The sequence below is a fragment of the Cornus florida genome, unplaced genomic scaffold (genome assembly GCF_030987335.1).
Source record: "Cornus florida cultivar Cherokee Brave unplaced genomic scaffold, ASM3098733v1 CherokeeBrave_3.0.0_Hap2_Chr04, whole genome shotgun sequence".
Taxonomy (NCBI): domain Eukaryota; kingdom Viridiplantae; phylum Streptophyta; class Magnoliopsida; order Cornales; family Cornaceae; genus Cornus; species Cornus florida.
In genome coordinates, this window is record NW_026775574.1 from 97654037 (window position 1) to 97670960 (window position 16924).

The 16924-nt window shown below is 29.9% G+C and overlaps 1 protein-coding gene across 25 annotated transcripts in view; it reads left to right on the forward strand.

Annotated features, from left to right (window-relative positions):
• The window catches only part of LOC132304111 (uncharacterized), a 159289-nt gene that overhangs the window by 74496 nt on the left and 67869 nt on the right, over positions 1-16924 (forward strand). For 22 of the 25 annotated variants that reach the window (XR_009481508.1, XM_059801636.1, XM_059801639.1 and 19 more), the window contains 2 exons: positions 10061-10804; positions 13965-14330. Coding sequence is in view for 24 of the 25 variants with exons in the window: in XM_059801636.1 (XP_059657619.1) it covers positions 10061-10804; positions 13965-14330 (1110 nt within the window). In the remaining variant the exon portion in view is untranslated. The remainder of the gene's footprint in view (positions 1-10060; positions 10805-13964; positions 14331-16924) is intronic. The other 3 variants (XM_059801648.1, XM_059801654.1, XM_059801646.1) reach the window with 2 other exon arrangements.

Here is a 16924-nt window from a genome sequence, read left to right on the forward strand (position 1 = left end):
TTTATTTAGAGAGAAAAATATTCTTAATTCTATCAGTGCCATTCCCATTTGGCTTGGATTTCAAAACCTTATCCTCTTATTGAAGTACCAGACCGACCACAACACACAACATACTAAAAGCATTGTTACATACGCCCACCTCTTCAATTGAATTATTAGAGTATTAATCAAGTCATTTCCTTTTCAACCTTTAATAATACAGTCATGACATGAAAATATCATATTCATAGGACCCACCAAGATTACGAATTTTTTCTCCTTAATATTTCAATTATTATCTTTTATTTTTCTTAGTGACTAAGCGAATTTAATTACTCTACCACTATATTTGGCAGGCATATAATTAAAATTTTGAAATTGGTATTGAAATTGATAAAATTAAAAAAATAAAATAAATAATAACTCAAAATATTGAACCAATTTTTTTTTTTTTTTTTAAATTCCATGCCGTCAAACACAAAATTAGTAAATTCATTTTTTATAGGCTAAAATCATAAAACTCTACTACTTTTAATTTTTTATATATAAAACTCCAATCTGTTTCTAAAAATCTCTTATCACATTACTCCAATAAATCTCAATTCCCTTTTATCTTTATTTGAATTCTTGTTGGCTATGTTTTAGTTATTTAATAAAATTGCTTTATGAATTTATATAATAATTAATTTAATTTAAATTTAATAAAAAAATTTCTTTTGTAAAATACATGATTTTAGTACAATTTTTTTTAATTATTCTATAAAAAGCTAATAAAATATATTATTTTCTTGATTTTTAAATTTATATTTAATTTTGCAAACATGCATATGAAAGTTTGGGTTTAAATTTTATATCTAATAACAAGAGTATATATAAATTCTTTACTTTACGAGAATAAAGCATTATTAATTTTAGAATATATTTACTCTACAGCCTACCCTCCATTTATGTAATTTTTTTTTTCTTTTGAAAAAAGACAACTAACTCCGTTTTTGTTAATAACATTCACCCTTTAAAAACAATTACCACAATAACTATTTGTAACTGTGCACAAGAATCAGATATCCAAATACTGGAGAGACCTTTGGATGCAAAAGTAAAATCCAAAGTCACTTTATTTAGAAAATGTCCACCTAAGCGGTAAAAAGCAAAAGCAGTAAAACACTACCTCAATTATTTGCTTTTTTAATTGCTTCATCCTAAAATATATTATTTTTTAGATCATTAAATTTTATATATAGTTTTGTAAGCATGTATATGTGAAAGTTTGAGTTTAAATTTTATATCTAATAACAAGAGTTTATATAATTTTTTTACTTTATGAAAATAAAGCATTATTAATTTTAAAAAATATTTACTCTACAGTTTACACTCTATTTTATGTATATATATATATTTTTTAAAAACAACTAACTCCGATTTTGTTTTTAAGATTCACCCTTAAAAAACACTTACACAATTACTAATTGTAATTGCAAATTACGCACAAGAATTGGAGAACCAAATCTTAGAGCAAAAGCAAATCCATCTAAGCCGTAAAAAGCAAAAGCAAAGAATGTGTGACAATTATGCTTCTCAAATTGTCAATGGATCAACCAATCGTGTTCATTTGCTTTGTCCTTTATTTTCTTCATATCCTCTGCTTTACCTTCTTTGAACTTTATTTATTTATTTATTTATTTTTAAAGATTAAGTTGCTTCTTTAAAAAAACACACAGACAACAAATAAAGTGTCCTATTGTATAGACCAAATTTGGATGAAATCTTTAGATAAGTAATGAATTTGTCACCAAACTTTTTGAATTAAGGCTCCCGATGTTTTACTGTAAAAAAATTTTGAAAATTATTTTTCTTACTTTCCGGTTAACTTTGAAAATTATTTTTCTATATAAACATTTTATACCCAAATGATTGAAAATGATTTACTAAATTTTTTTTCGTAAATCATTTTGCACAGGTTAGCTTTAGTTATCTAACCATCGGTAATCTTATTGAACTACATATTCCTTTAATAATTAATCTTTTTTCAGTTACTATAATCTAAATATATAATTTTCATGTCTTCTCCCACTCTATTATACATATAGTGAAAATAGATAAAAAAAGATGGACACAAATTTGTGTTGGTGGATGAACGGATTTGAATTGAAAGCATGTTCTAGAAAGAGAGTGGAGAGAGAAAGTAACGGGATGATTGAGGGTACTATTCCTTATTGGTGAAGAATATTAAAGAGAAAGAGAATTAATTATGGGTACTATTTTCTGTTGTTGATAAACTAAAAATATAGAGAGTTAATTGTGCACAAAAATTGATCTATAAAATATTTTACACCAAAAAAATAAAAAATATTTAACATAAAAATATTTTATTTAAAATTTATTTTACAAGAAAAACATTTTAAGTTTAAAAAAACTAAGCTTAAAGAAATTATGTTATGTTTTTTCATTTGTGATTTTTATCTACTTTACCTTTTCTTTGAGAAATGAAACAAACAATATATAAACTTTAAATCAGTGATAACATAAATCATACTTTAATATTTTGATTATTGTGATTGATACGAAATTGAGATTTAAAACCTCAATTAAAAAAGTAGAGAGAGGTTTCATATGGATTAAAGGATTACAGATAAATAAATTTAAGTTAAGTTGTACAAGAATTCAAATTGCTATTATGATGATAAAATCTTTTCCTAAATCTCTAATTTATGGTCACTTTGAAAATCAAAATGCAACTTTAACTTCTTGTGACAACCAACCTCATTTACCTTCTTCCTGAACAAAAGCCAATGATTTATTTTGCAATACTTGTAATAAGTGCGCTATGAGTCACATTTTATCACGAAAAATGAATCACAAGATTCAAAAAATATTTGTCTTAATCTTACATTTTATTATAAGGTAGTTACTCAAAATAGATGTCAGAATTGTGACTCACACACATGAGCATAATTGTAAACTGAATATGATATTTTGAAAGTTAAATATTTGAATGTGAGTAATTTTATCTTAATTAACTCATATTTAATCATGTGTAAAAATTTAAATAAATTATTTAATATATTTTAAAATTAGTTGAATTGGAGAATTCATGATGGGATAACTCTCTTGAGAACATTACTTATTGTTAGATTTGTTTCTCTAAAAAAAAAAAAAAAAAAATACGTTATATAATTTATTTATTTTTTAAAAAAATAACAATGGTGTGGATTTTATTTGTCTTAGAGCACTTTATAATTTATTTTGAGAATATGCAAGACTTTTGTTCTAATGTTCCAAATAATTATAAAGATTCTCTTAGAGTGATTCAAAAAAATTAAAGAGTAATTATTCTCATTTAGGATCCAAAGTTGCACAATGAAATTCTATTTTATTGAAATCCTTTAGGGAAAAATATTCCACTATCCAAATTTGATTGACACATGAGTCACTATAGCAATTAGAATTTTATATTCATATTTTAGTTTTAGATTTTAGGTATTAAACTCCATTTACTATTCATATTTAGAGCTACTGTTATTCTGAACTGCATTTTAGATTACTACGTCCTAATTTTTCATCAAAACTATTATTCAGTTTTACCAATTTTAAAAACAAAATCAAAATTATATTTTCAAGAATTACATGATTTTAAAAAAAAATTCATACTCTAGAGTTAAAAACTGTAAATTTAAGTTATTATGTAAGAAGGAGTTAGTATTATTATTAATTTAAAATTTAAGGTTGTACGTAGAATACTACTAGTAGTAAAATTTCATGCACTTTATTTGGGCTTTAGGTAACTTTGCCAGCACCATATCAAATCGTACAGTGTGATGATGACTGACAATGAAAAATCTCTTTTTCTTCTTTTTATTTATTTATTTAATTTTTTTCTTTTTGTGGTTCTAATCAATAATTACTTATCATTTTACTTTTCCTGCTGATGATGAGTCTATCTCTCTCTCACATCTGAATTTGCATTCCTCTCTCTCTCTCTCTCTATCTGCAATCCGTCCATATCTGATCCCTCTTACTCATCTCACAGTCTCACCATCGTCCATCTACTGAATCTTCACTTTCCGATCATCTATTTGATTTCTCTGGTTCGATCTGTCTGTCACTGAAAATCAGAGTCAATTGGTGCATTTGGATTTGGGATATATATAGCTTGCATTATCCGGACAAGATTGGCATAAGTCAGAGGTATGTTTAAATCTCATTTTTAGTTTCCTCAACAACAACTGTCTTTTAGCTTCGTGTATTAGTTTCTATTGCTTCCATTTCCTTTGTATTGCATCATCTGCTGCTTCTTTTTTTCCCTTCAGTGTCTTCAATTTGTATCTCTCTCGAGTGTCTCCTTGTGAATCTTCACTTTTCATTCCCTAAAAAGAAAAAAAAGAAAATCTTTTACTTTTGTTTGTCATTAATTCAAAAATCAAACTCTGTGTATTTGTCTTGAAGTCTCTTCCTTTAATTTCTTAGCTTTTTCCTTATCCCAAAAATAAAAAATAAAAATAAAAAAATTCTTGTGAATCTTCACTTTTCCTTCCGAAAAAAAATTCAAAAAAAATCTCATTTTTAGTTTCCTCAACAACAACTGTCTTTTAGCTTCGTGTATTAGTTTCTATTACTTCCATTTCCTTTGTATTGCATCATCTGCTTCTTTTTTTCCCTTCAGTGTCTTCAATTTCCCACATTCTGTCCCTTAGTTTTTCTGTTAAATTTGAATTAGGCTCTCTTACACCTCAATTTGTATCTCTCCAGTGTCTCCTTGTGAATCTTCACTTTTCATTACCTATAAAGAAAAAAGAAAATCTTTCACTTTTGTTTGTCGTTAATCCAAAATCAAACTGTGTATTTGTCTTGAAGTCTCTTCCTTTAATTTCTTACCTTTTTCCTTTTTCCCAAAAATAAAAAAAGAAAAAAAAAAAGTCGTAGCTTTCCTTTGTATTCTGTATTGCACCTGTCTGCTTAGAGAGAGAAAATAGAAAGAAATAAATTAAAGGTTGTTGCTGGTGAGTTAAAAATGGCGGCGGGTATTGCTATTAGTTTTGCGGGAACGATATTGGGGCCCATCAGAGACTGCTTGTACGCAGTCATCAGTCCTCACTATGGTTACATGATTCACTGCGAGAAAAACATTCGGGATTTCGCAGATGAAGTTGCCAATCTCAAAAATGCCCATACAAGGGTCCAGACAGAGGTCGATCAAGCCAGGGACAATGCTGAAGACATTTACGAGGAAGTTTCGAAATGGCTGACGGTAGTGGGGAACTTATTGCCGACGCTGGAACAAGACAAGATCAGGTTAGTCCAAGGCGAAGATAATCTCAAGTGTCTTGATGTTTGCTCACGTTACCGGTTGGGTAAGGAAGGGAAAAAGAAGACGCCTGATGTTACCGAGCTTATAGAGGCCGCCCGCACATTTGATCCTGTTGGACACCGACGTCGTCTAACTGGTAATCGGCGCAGAAGTTACAGCACAAGCTATGTGAGTTTTCAATCCAGGGAGTTGGTTTTTAAAGAGATTATGAAGGCACTAAAAGATGACGGGACTTACAAGATTGGAATATATGGAATGCCTGGTGTTGGAAAGACTAGGATGATGAAAGAAGTTGCCCAACAAGCCGAAAAGCATAATCTTTTTGATGAGATCGTCAAGATAGTTTTCACCCAGAATCCTAATGTGAAAGAAATTCAAGAAAAACTTGCAGAGGGTTTGAATCTGACTTTAGATAAAAAGACTGAAGATGCAAGGAAGGAACTGTTGCTCAGAAGATTGAAAAATGGTAAAAAGATCCTTGTATTGGTCGATGATGTTTGGAATGGTCAAACTAAATTGGAGAACATAGGATTTCCGACTATAGATGATCAAACCAAAGGTTGCAAAATTCTGTTGACCTCTCGGCAACCAGATGCGTGCGAAGCAATGGGGGTTCCTGAAAATGTGAACTTCCAAATTGGAGTCTTATTGAAAGATGAAGCATGGTCCCTGTTCGAGAAGAAGGTTGGAGATTCCATCAAAGCTGACATGCGTTCTGTAGCGGAAGCGGTGTGTGAAGAATGTGCATGTTTGCCATTGGCAATACTTGCAGTTGGAGGAGCACTAATGAAGAAGAGTAAGAGAGCATGGGAAGATGCACTTCAACAATTGAGAAATTCCACCGCAAAGAACATTGCAGGATGGAGCACAAAAGTCTATTCACCCATAGAGTTCAGCTACAACAACCTGGAGCATGCTGATGCGAAATCAATTTTTTTGCTTTGTTGTTTGTTCGGAGAAGATGTTGAGATTTCCATTGATGACTTGGTAAGCTATGGAGTTGGATTGAGGCTTCTACAAGGCGTGGATACAATGGAAGAAGCAAGGAATAGAGCACATGTGTTGGTCACGACGCTCAAGACATCCTCTTTGTTATTAGACGGTAGTGAGAAAGACTTGGTGAAAATGCACGATGTCATTCGAGATTTCGCCATTTGGATTGCATCAAAAGAGGAAGATACCAAGTTTCTAGTGAAAGATGGTGTCAGGGAGTGGCCAGATGAGAATGAATATAAACAATGCAAAGCAATCTCATTAAGGTTCAATAATGATTGTGTGCTTCCCAATGATTTAGAATGTTCAGAACTACACACCTTAATGTTGGAATTCCACAATCTTTCATCAGAAGTTCCAAGTAGCTTTTTTAAAGGGATGGAAAAGCTTGAAGTTTTACAATTGTGTAACATGCAGATTTCGGAACTACCGTCGTCACTTAAAAATCTTAGGATGTTATGTCTATACAACTGCAAATTGGTGAAGGTAGATTTTCTCAAGGAATTTAAAAAACTTGAGATACTATGCATTGAAGATTCTGATCTAAGAGAACTGGCTCCAGAAATAGGCCAGTTGACTCGCTTGCGGTTGTTGGATGTGAGGTACTGTTACAAGCTCAAGATCATTCCCTCTGGTGTCATATCAAGTCTATCCCAACTTGAGGAATTGTACATTCCAAATCAGTTTGACCAATGGGAGGTTAAAGACAATGCAAGTCTTAATGAACTAAACTCATTGAAGCGCATAATCAGTTTGCAAGTTTTTGTGCCAGATGTTATGTTACTGCCTTTCATTGAGCCCCTGTTTAAGTCGTTGAACAGATTTCAAATATCCATTGGGAGCAAGCTTAGTTTTTGGGAGCGACCTTCATCAGCAACAAGGATATTGAAAGGAGTGGGTTTCCCTTTGAAGAAGGAGCTTAACATTTTGATGGAGAAAGCTGAAGTACTGTATTTGGAAGACTTGAGAGAGAATGTTCCTAAGGGACTATGCGGATCTGTTTCATTTCGTGAATTAAGTTTGTTAAATGTTGAAAACTGTAAAATGATATATCTCTTTTCCTCAGCCGCTGCAAGAAGTCTTTCACAACTCCAAAAATTAAGTGTAAGTTATTGTGAAATCATGGAGGAAATAGTCAGAGATGACCAAGAAGTTATGGATGGAGTTATTATTTTTCACCATTTGAAGAAAATAGAGTTGAAGTATCTACCCAAGCTCAGAAGTTTCTATGCCAGTATGAAGAAGTCGACAATAAGGGAATGCAACACGTCTACCCTTGTGCAAGCTTTGTTTAACGATAAGGTATGCTCAACACTTACCTTATAATTACTAAAATAAGAATCAATGGCAGAAATAAGCTATAAGTGGGCACCTGTTCCTCAAAGCCCATTGACTAAGGAGATGGGCTGGTTTGTTTGAGGATCGAGGAGCCCACGAGAGAGTAAAATCTGGATGGGCTGCATGCATACATATTCAATCAGCAGACACTTGTCTATATATATATATATATATGTATATATGCAATCATTCTCAGACACACATGAAGCATACATGTCACATGTGTCATGCACGATACGTCTAATTATATAATTAGAGATATTTCAGTAATTTTTATATTCTTAAAAGTTTTATTTTAATATTTATAGATGGGCATCAACATTACTACTATGCTAACATAACATGCATTTATTAGTATACTTTTTTTACACTACCTTTTCTTATTATGTTTATTCAAATTTATATATTCAATTGCAATTTCAAAATGGATATCAGTTTAATCTAGATCAAATATAAATATTTTAATCTTAGATAAAATGGCATATTAAAATGATATTACAAAAACAGAGCATAATTTCCTGTATCTACATCTAGGGTTCCATTTGTTGAGACCTAATGTTTTATTTGTAAAATATTTTTTTAAAAAAAAATTTCGTGTAAAATGTTTTCTTTATTTTTATTTTTTGATTTTTGACAACCGTCCGTAAAATATTTTCTAAATTAACCTTTTTTTATTTTTTTTTAGGGTCACAATAGTACACCCTACACCACAATAATATTATGGTTACATGACTTGAAAAATAAAGTCTCTAATGCTGTAAAGTAATTGTATTTAAGCAAAATAATATTGTGGGTACATGACTTCACTTCTTTAATAATTAATATATAAGAATTACTGACTAAAAAATGCAAATGAAACAACTTATTTCTTCTTCCCCTCTCACATGAAAGGTCACACATTTAATTAATAGGTGGGTGAGAGTTGTTTGTATGTTATTAACTTATTACCTATCAACAAATTATATCATCTCATCAACACTTACTAGCCACTTTATTTTCTTCTTAAAAAAATATATATATTTTAATTAGTATCAAATTAGGAAGTTTCTTGGACTAAAATATGACATTCTCGTATAAAATTTAAGTTCAATATTTTTAATTTACCCATTTTTCCTTTTTCTTTTTTCTTTTTTTTTTTTTATTTTTAAGAAGAAGGAAAGAGAACAAGAAAGTAAGGCAAAACAGGAAAATAAGAATTAATGACAGAAACAGGCCATGTGGGCCAAGTGTCCCACTCAAGGTCACTCGAACTGCTCCTCAAAGCCCATTGACTATGGGGATGGGCTGGTTTGTTTGAGGATCAGCGGGCCCACAAGAGAGTGAAATCTGGATGGGCAGCAGCCAACAAGAGCTTTATGTCTTTATACCACATGCGCACACACACACATATTCAATCAGGAGACACTTGTCTATAATATATATATATATATATATATATATATATATATATGCAACTACTCTCTAACACATGAAGCATACATGTTTGCAGACTACGTATAATTATATATGTATATATAATTAGAGATATTCCAGTCATTTTTATATTCTTAGAAATTTTATTTTAACTAGAAAAAACGCACGTGAAATTTTTTTATTATAAAAAGATTGAAAAAGTTCGCCACTTAAACCAAAAGCAAAACAATGCAATTGTTTCTCTTGAATTAACTGGTCTTATTCTTTTGTTTGGCCCCTTCCATCTAAACCCTGTACTCATCAACATGTAAGAGCATTAATTCAAATTTTATGTGATATGTAGGAGTTTATTGAAAAGAAAATCTAAATTTACCGTAATACGTAGAAGTAAATCGAAAAGAAAATAGAAGGGAAAATGTTTTTTAGAAACTCTTTAATTATTTTTATATTAATTAATAAATATATAATTAATGGAAAGAAAATCTAAATTTTATTGAAAAGAAAACAGAAGGAAACATATTTTATAGAAACTCTTTAATATAATTTATTATTTTAAATGGTAATTTATTTTATTATTTTATTATCTAATGTATAAATCAATGGTTTTAAATTCTTTAACTTATTTTGTAGTAGAAATATAAATTGATAACCAAATTAGTACTTAATTGATAAAATAGGATTATTATTTTAATTGGTAACTTATTTTATTATCTAATTTATAAATCAATGATTTTAATTTATTATGTTCAAGCAATGCAATAACCTTAATGAACTTCAGTAATAATTACTTATCTTAAAAAGTAAGAAGTAAATAATTTTTATTCTTAAAATACATTTGATTTGTGAGTGTGCTTAGTTTGTATGAAAAATATCACACCACAAGAATGTACTCTAGCTGAATCCTCATGTAGTGTTGATAATTATAATTTTAAAATAGTAGGAATGGAATCTTATAATAAAATATACTAATAATATGCTCAGAAGTGTTGGATTCATGACCACAAAATGTAATATATAAAATGAATTTTGCAGGTTTCATTACCTGCCTTGGAGGAATTGACTATTGAAGACCTAGAAAGCCTTACAGCAATATGGGTTGACCAATCACAACCACTAAAGCAAGTGAAGGAGGCTGAAGATTCCTTTCGGCGCCTAACCGACATGATTGTCCGTAAATGTGAGAAATTGGTGAATGTGATTCCCTCCTGTATGCTCCCAAGGTTGCAGAACCTAAAACAACTCCGAGTTGAGAAATGCGATTCATTGTTTTCTGAAGTTGAAGTGCATGGTAGTGTTGAAAAAGGGTCCCCAACAGTTGAACCAACAATTGATGTACTCCCTCGGCTACAAGAAATGCTTCTCACGGATCTACCTAACTTGGTGATGTATATGACGTTGAACAGAAAGGAACACTTTGCGGGCGGCATTTGTGCGTATTCAAACCTAACAGATTTGCACCTTTCTAAACGTGACAATTTGAAAAATGTATTCTCACCATCCACAGCGAGATACCTTGTGCACCTCAAAAAATTAGAAGTATGTCGGTGTAAAAAGATGGAAGAGATAGTTGCAATTGAAAGGAGAGAATTAGAAGAAGTTGGAAAAGAAGATCTAGTGCATGATGAGATCATTGTCTTCTCTCAATTAAAGCATTTGGAACTTAAAAACTTGCCAAACTTTAAAAGTTTCTGTTGCTGCACTAGTGGATCCAAAAAACGTGAAGAAGAAACGGTGGAGCTGAACATTTCTCAAGTGGAAGCCCTCTTCAACCACAAGGTATGTGTGTCCTTACTCCTATTATAAAATTCTAGTAGCTATTAAGAAATGTCTAATTTGTGATTAACAATCATTAATTAAATCTCAAATTTCACCTAGTACTTTCCCTTTTCATTAACTTCAACATCCACCTACGGAAGCACTATCATTAGAACCCTCCATATTCTTTCTGGTTCTATACAAGCAGGTGATCAAAATTTTGTTTCTTTTTTAAAATTTTTTTAAAAATAATCTTATAGGAAATGATATTTGAATACCAACTTTATAACTGAATGATTATTTTTCTCAAATACAATATTTATCCTTTTAAATATGAAATAATCTTTTTAGTTTCTCCTCTCTCTCCAATCTTTGACGGCTAATTCTTAATCCCTTTCTCAATTATTTTTCTCTTTCAATGAACCCATTTATCACTTGACTGACAAGTACATGTATTCTATATCTATAATCTTTCATAACATATATATATATATATATATTTTATTATTTTTATTATTTTTTATTTTTTTATTATATTCTTAGAAGTTTTATTTTAATATTTATAGATGCGCATTACATTACTACCATGCTTTTATTAGCATAATTTCGTAAACTAACTTTTCCTATTATGTTTATTCAAATTTATATATTCAATTGCAATTTTATTTAAAAGGGATATAAGTTTAATCTATATCAAATAAAAATATTCTAATCTCAGATAAAATAACATACTAAAATGGATATTACAAAAACAGAGCATAATTTCTTTCTAAATCTAACTCAAAAATAAGCAAAGTATTACTTGGGTTTTTTAATTCCATTGGGCTCCTTCCGCTCCTAAATGAGAAAGCAGCCCAAGAATAGCTGGATTGTGCTTCATTTGTTTGAAAAATAGTAATAATAAAATCATTTAGTTTCTTAAAATACTTTTTTCCCGGAAAGTACAATTGAAAAGCCTTACAGCGATATGGGAAGGTCAATCCCAATCACTCCTAGTGAAGGAAGCACAAGTTTCCTTTCATAGTCTAAGGTTCATGAGAGTATGGAAATGTAAGAAATTGGTAAATGTGATTGCCTCCAATGTACTCCCAAGCTTACAGAAGCTACAAAAACTTGAAGTCTGGTATTGTGATTAAGTGGAATTCCTCTTCAACCACAAGGTATGTACATAGATTCCGTCACTTCTTTAATAATTAATGTATAAGATTTACTGACTAAAATATGTAAATGAAACAACTTATTTCCTCTTCCTCATCCCACATGAAAAGTTGCCCATTTAATTAAATTTCCACTGGGACTATAATTACTTATCAAAAAATGAAAAGAAGAAGAAGAAAAACGATGTGAATGTAAAATTATCGTGCCTTTTCTATTTTTATGCATGCTTACCTATAAATACTTTTTATTCCTTCTACAATTTTACCTTTCATGCCCACGACAAAGCTTGAGGACTAATTGTAAAACTTAAATGTATTAAGTTTTTCCAAGGTTCGTTTGGTTAGATGGAAAATTATGATGAAAAGTGATAGTGAAAGAAAAAAAAAATCAAGTTTCCATCATCTATTTGGTTAGCAAGAATATTTTTGAAGAAAATTGTGAGAAAATATTATTTTACTAGTTTGGATAGCATGAACAAAACAAAAAATGATTTAACTTACCAAAACACCTTTCTAATTTCAAATGCTAATAAAATAAATAAATTTATGTAATATGAATACTCTTTATATTCAATTATTTATTTTAGTAAAGAAATAATTAAATATGAATTATCTAATTAATTATTAATTATTTATTTGTTGGTCGACGTAAACAATAATTTACTCTTCACTCGTTTTTAAATAAAATTTTATGAGCTAATATATAACAAGGTTTAGTAATTGTTTTCTTAGCAAGCCAGTCACTGGACTCACCACCACCATGTAGTATGTACACTAATCACAAAAAAATATAATTCATGTAGAGTTACCACTTGTCATTAATCTATTGAATACTTAATTTAGTAATATATATATATATATAAATTTTTTACATCACAAACGAAGTTATTCGGTGTGCCCGGCGCACCGTGCACTGAGCACATCACTGTCTGTCATTTGTGTTATACAAGCACGGTGTGCGTACAATACGCACAGATATAAACATGTCATGATTGCGCAATGCATCGAGAACATTGTATATTTTCTCATCACAAAGAAGGTTTTTGCAAAAATTTCTAAAATTAGATCTTCCATTATTTACCCAAAAAAAAAAAACTTAAAATCTTCCATTAGCTTTTATATTCTTTTCAATCTTTGTACATGCTTTTACACCAATCAGATTAGAATTGCATTTATTAGCAAAAAAAATGTTTTACACTTTTCTACTAAACTTTATTTTTATTGGTATTCAAAAAATAAAAATGTGGACTTCAAACTCTGAAAGCCAAATGGGCCCAAACCCCATCTCTAATTGTGCCTTACAAGCCCACCATTCCAACAGAAAAGGTGGGCCCAATGGTCCCACTCGAATGCCTCCATTATTTTGGTTGGAAAGGCCCAAGAAGCATTTTTAAAATTAATTTACATTTAATTAAAAATAAATTGTCATATTAAGAAGCTCTCCACACTATTTTTGTTTTATTGACTTTTTATCTACATATTTCCCTAATATGGAAATATTCCCCAAACACAAAATTGCGAAGAATTTTTTTTTTGTCTTTTTCTAGAATTAGAAAAGTCATTAAATTTTTAATAGTGAAAAAATGGATGAAGAAATACGTCTTACTATGTCATTTTCAACTGTGTAAATCTTTTAGGTTAAAATTTAGCTCCTCTTTTCTTACTTTTCTTCTTCCTACTCAAGTTAGGGTACTATTTTTCTCTCCAATTTTTATTTTCGGTAGAGTACTATTTTATTATATGTTTTATTAAAAAAAAAACTCATGCATTAAAAAAATCTATTAGTTATTTATTTTAACTCCAGGTTTAGAGTTGATGACTTGTGTTTACGGCTAAGGATTTTCTTTCTCCAAATTTGGATTTGGATGGGTTGTGCTATGCAACTTAATCTATATACATTTCCTATAAAAAAAAAAACAGAGAGCTTAAGCTAAAAAAATATAATTGTTGCAAAATTTACTAATAATAACTGAATAGGTGGATTCTTGGCTACAAATGTAACATTATAGTAATGAATTTTGCAGGTTGCATTCCCTGCCCTGGAGGAACTAGAGATTATAGAATTAGAAAGCCTTACAGCGATATGGGAAGGCCAATCCCAATCACTCCAAGTGAAGGAAGCACAAATTTCCTTTCAAAGCCTAAGGTCCATGGAAGTATGGGAATGTCATAAATTGGTGAATGTGATTGCCTCCAATGTGCTCCCAAGCTTACAAAAGCTAGAAAAACTTAAAGTCTCCGAATGTGATTCAGTGAAAGAGATATTTGCAGTTGAAAGGGGACAATTAGGAGAAAAAGATGGAGTCCATGACGAGATCATTGTCTTCCCTCAATTGAAGTATTTGGAACTTGAAGAGTTGCCCAGAGTGGAAACCCTCTTCAACCACAAGGTATGTACATAGATTCATTAACTCCCATGACGTCACTTCTTTAATAATTAATGTATAAGATTTACTGACTAAAAAATGTAAATGAAACAACTTATTTCCTCTTCCTCATCCCACATGAAAAGTTGCCCATTTAATTAAATTTCCACTGGGACTATAATAACTTATCAAAAAATGAAAAGAAGAAGAAGAAAAACGATGTGAATGAAAAATTATCGTGCCTTTTCTATTTTTATGCATGCTTACCTATAAATACTTTTTATTCATTCTACAATTTTACCTTTTATGCCCACGATGTATTAAGTTTTTCCAAGGTTCGTTTATTTAGATGAAAAATTATGATGAAAAGTGATAGTGAAAGAAAAAAAAAAATCAAGTTTCCATCATCTATTTGGTTAGCAAGAATATTTTTGAAGAAAATTGTGAGAAAATATTATTTTGCTAGTTTGGATAGTATGAAGAAAACAGAAAATGATTAAATTTACCAAAACACCTTTCTAATTTCAAATGCTAATAAAATAAATAAATTTATGTTATATGAATACTTTTTATATTCAATTATTCATTTTAGTAAAGAAATAATAAAATATGAATTATTAATTATTAATTATTTATTTGTTGGTCGACGTAAACAATAATGTACTCTTCACTCGTTTTGAATAAAATTTTATGAGCTAATATATAACAAGGTTTAGTAATTGTTTTCTTAGCAAGCCATCACTGGACTCACCACCACCATGTAGTATGTACACTAATCAGAAAAAAAATATAATTCATATAGAGTTACCGCTTGTCATTAATCTATTGAATACTTAATTTATTAATATATATATATAAAATTTTTTTGCATCACAAATGAATAGGTATTCGGTGCACCGTGCATTGAGCACATCACTGTCATTTGTGTTGTACAAGCACGGTGCGCGTACAACACGCATAGATATGAACATGTCATTATTGCGCAGTGCACCGAGAACATTGTATATTTTCTCATCACAAAGAAGGTTTTTGCAAAAATTTCTAAAATTAGATCTTCCATTATTTACCCAAAAAAAAAAATTTAAATCTTCCATTAGCTTTTATATTCTTTTCAATCTTTGTGCATGCTTTTACACCAATCAGATTAGAACTGCATTTATTAGCAAAAAAGTTTTACACTTTTCTACTAAACTTTATTTATTTATTTTTATTTTATTTTATTTTAGAAAAAAAAAAAACTTTATTTTTATTGTTATTCAAAAAATAAAAATGTGGACTTCAAACTCTGAAAGCCGAATGGGCCCAAACCCCATCTCTTATTGTGCCTTACAAGCCCACCATTCCAACAGAAAAGCTTGGCCCAATGGTCCCACTAGAATGCCGCCATTATTTTGGTTGGAATGGCCCAAGAAGCATTTTTAAAATTAATTTACATTTAATTAAAAATAAAATGTCATATTAAGAAGCGCTCCACAGTATTTTTGTTTTATTGACTTTTTATCTACATATTTCTCTAATATGGAAATATTCCCCAAACACAAAATTGCGAAGAATTTTTTTTTTTTTCTAGAATTAGAAAAGTCATTAAATTTTTAATAGTGAAAAAATGGATGAAGAAATACGTCTTACTATGTCATTTTCAACCATGTAAGTCTTTTAGGTTAAAAATTAGCTCCTCTTTTCTTACTTTTATTTTTTCTACTCAAGTTAGGATACTATTTTTCTCTCCAATTTTTATTTTTGGTAGAGTACTATTTTATTATATGTTTTATTAAAAAAAAAAAAAAAAAACTCATGCAATAAAAAAATCTCTTAGTTATTTATTTTAACTCCAGGTTTAGAGTTGATGACTTGTGTTTACGGCTAAGGATTTTCTTTCTCCAAATTTGGATTTGGATGGGTTGTGCTATGCAACTTAATCTATATACATTTCCTAAATATAAAAAAAAAAAAAAAACACACACACACACACAGAGCTTAAGCTAAAGAAATCAATTTTGTTTTTGGGAAAAAATAAATTTCCAGAAATTTAAAGAAATCATTTTCTTGAAAACCTATAAAATTACAATTACTATGAAATTTAAGTTCAATATTTTTAATTTACCCAATTTTTTTTTTTTTTTTTTTTTCCTAACAAGAAGGAAAGAGAACAAGAAAGTAAGGCAAAACAGGAAAATAAGAATCAATGGCAGAAACAGGCCATGTGGGCCAAGTGTCCCACTCAAGGTCACTCGAACTGCTTCTCAAAGCCCATTGACTATGGAGATGGGCTGGTTTGTTTGAGGACCAACGAGCCCACAAGAGAGTGAAATCTGGATGGGCAGCAGCCAACAAGAGCTTTATGTCTTTATACCACATGCGCACACACATATATTCAATCAGGAGACACTTGTCTACAATATATATATATATATATATATATATATATATATGCAACTACTCTCTAACACATGAAGCATACATGTTTGCACACTACGTATAATTATATATGTATATATAATTAGAGATATTCCAGTCATTTTTATATTCTTAGAAATTTTATTTTAACTAGAAAAAACGCACGTGAAATTTTTTTATTATAAAAAGATTGAAAAAGTTCGCCACTCAAACCAAAAGCA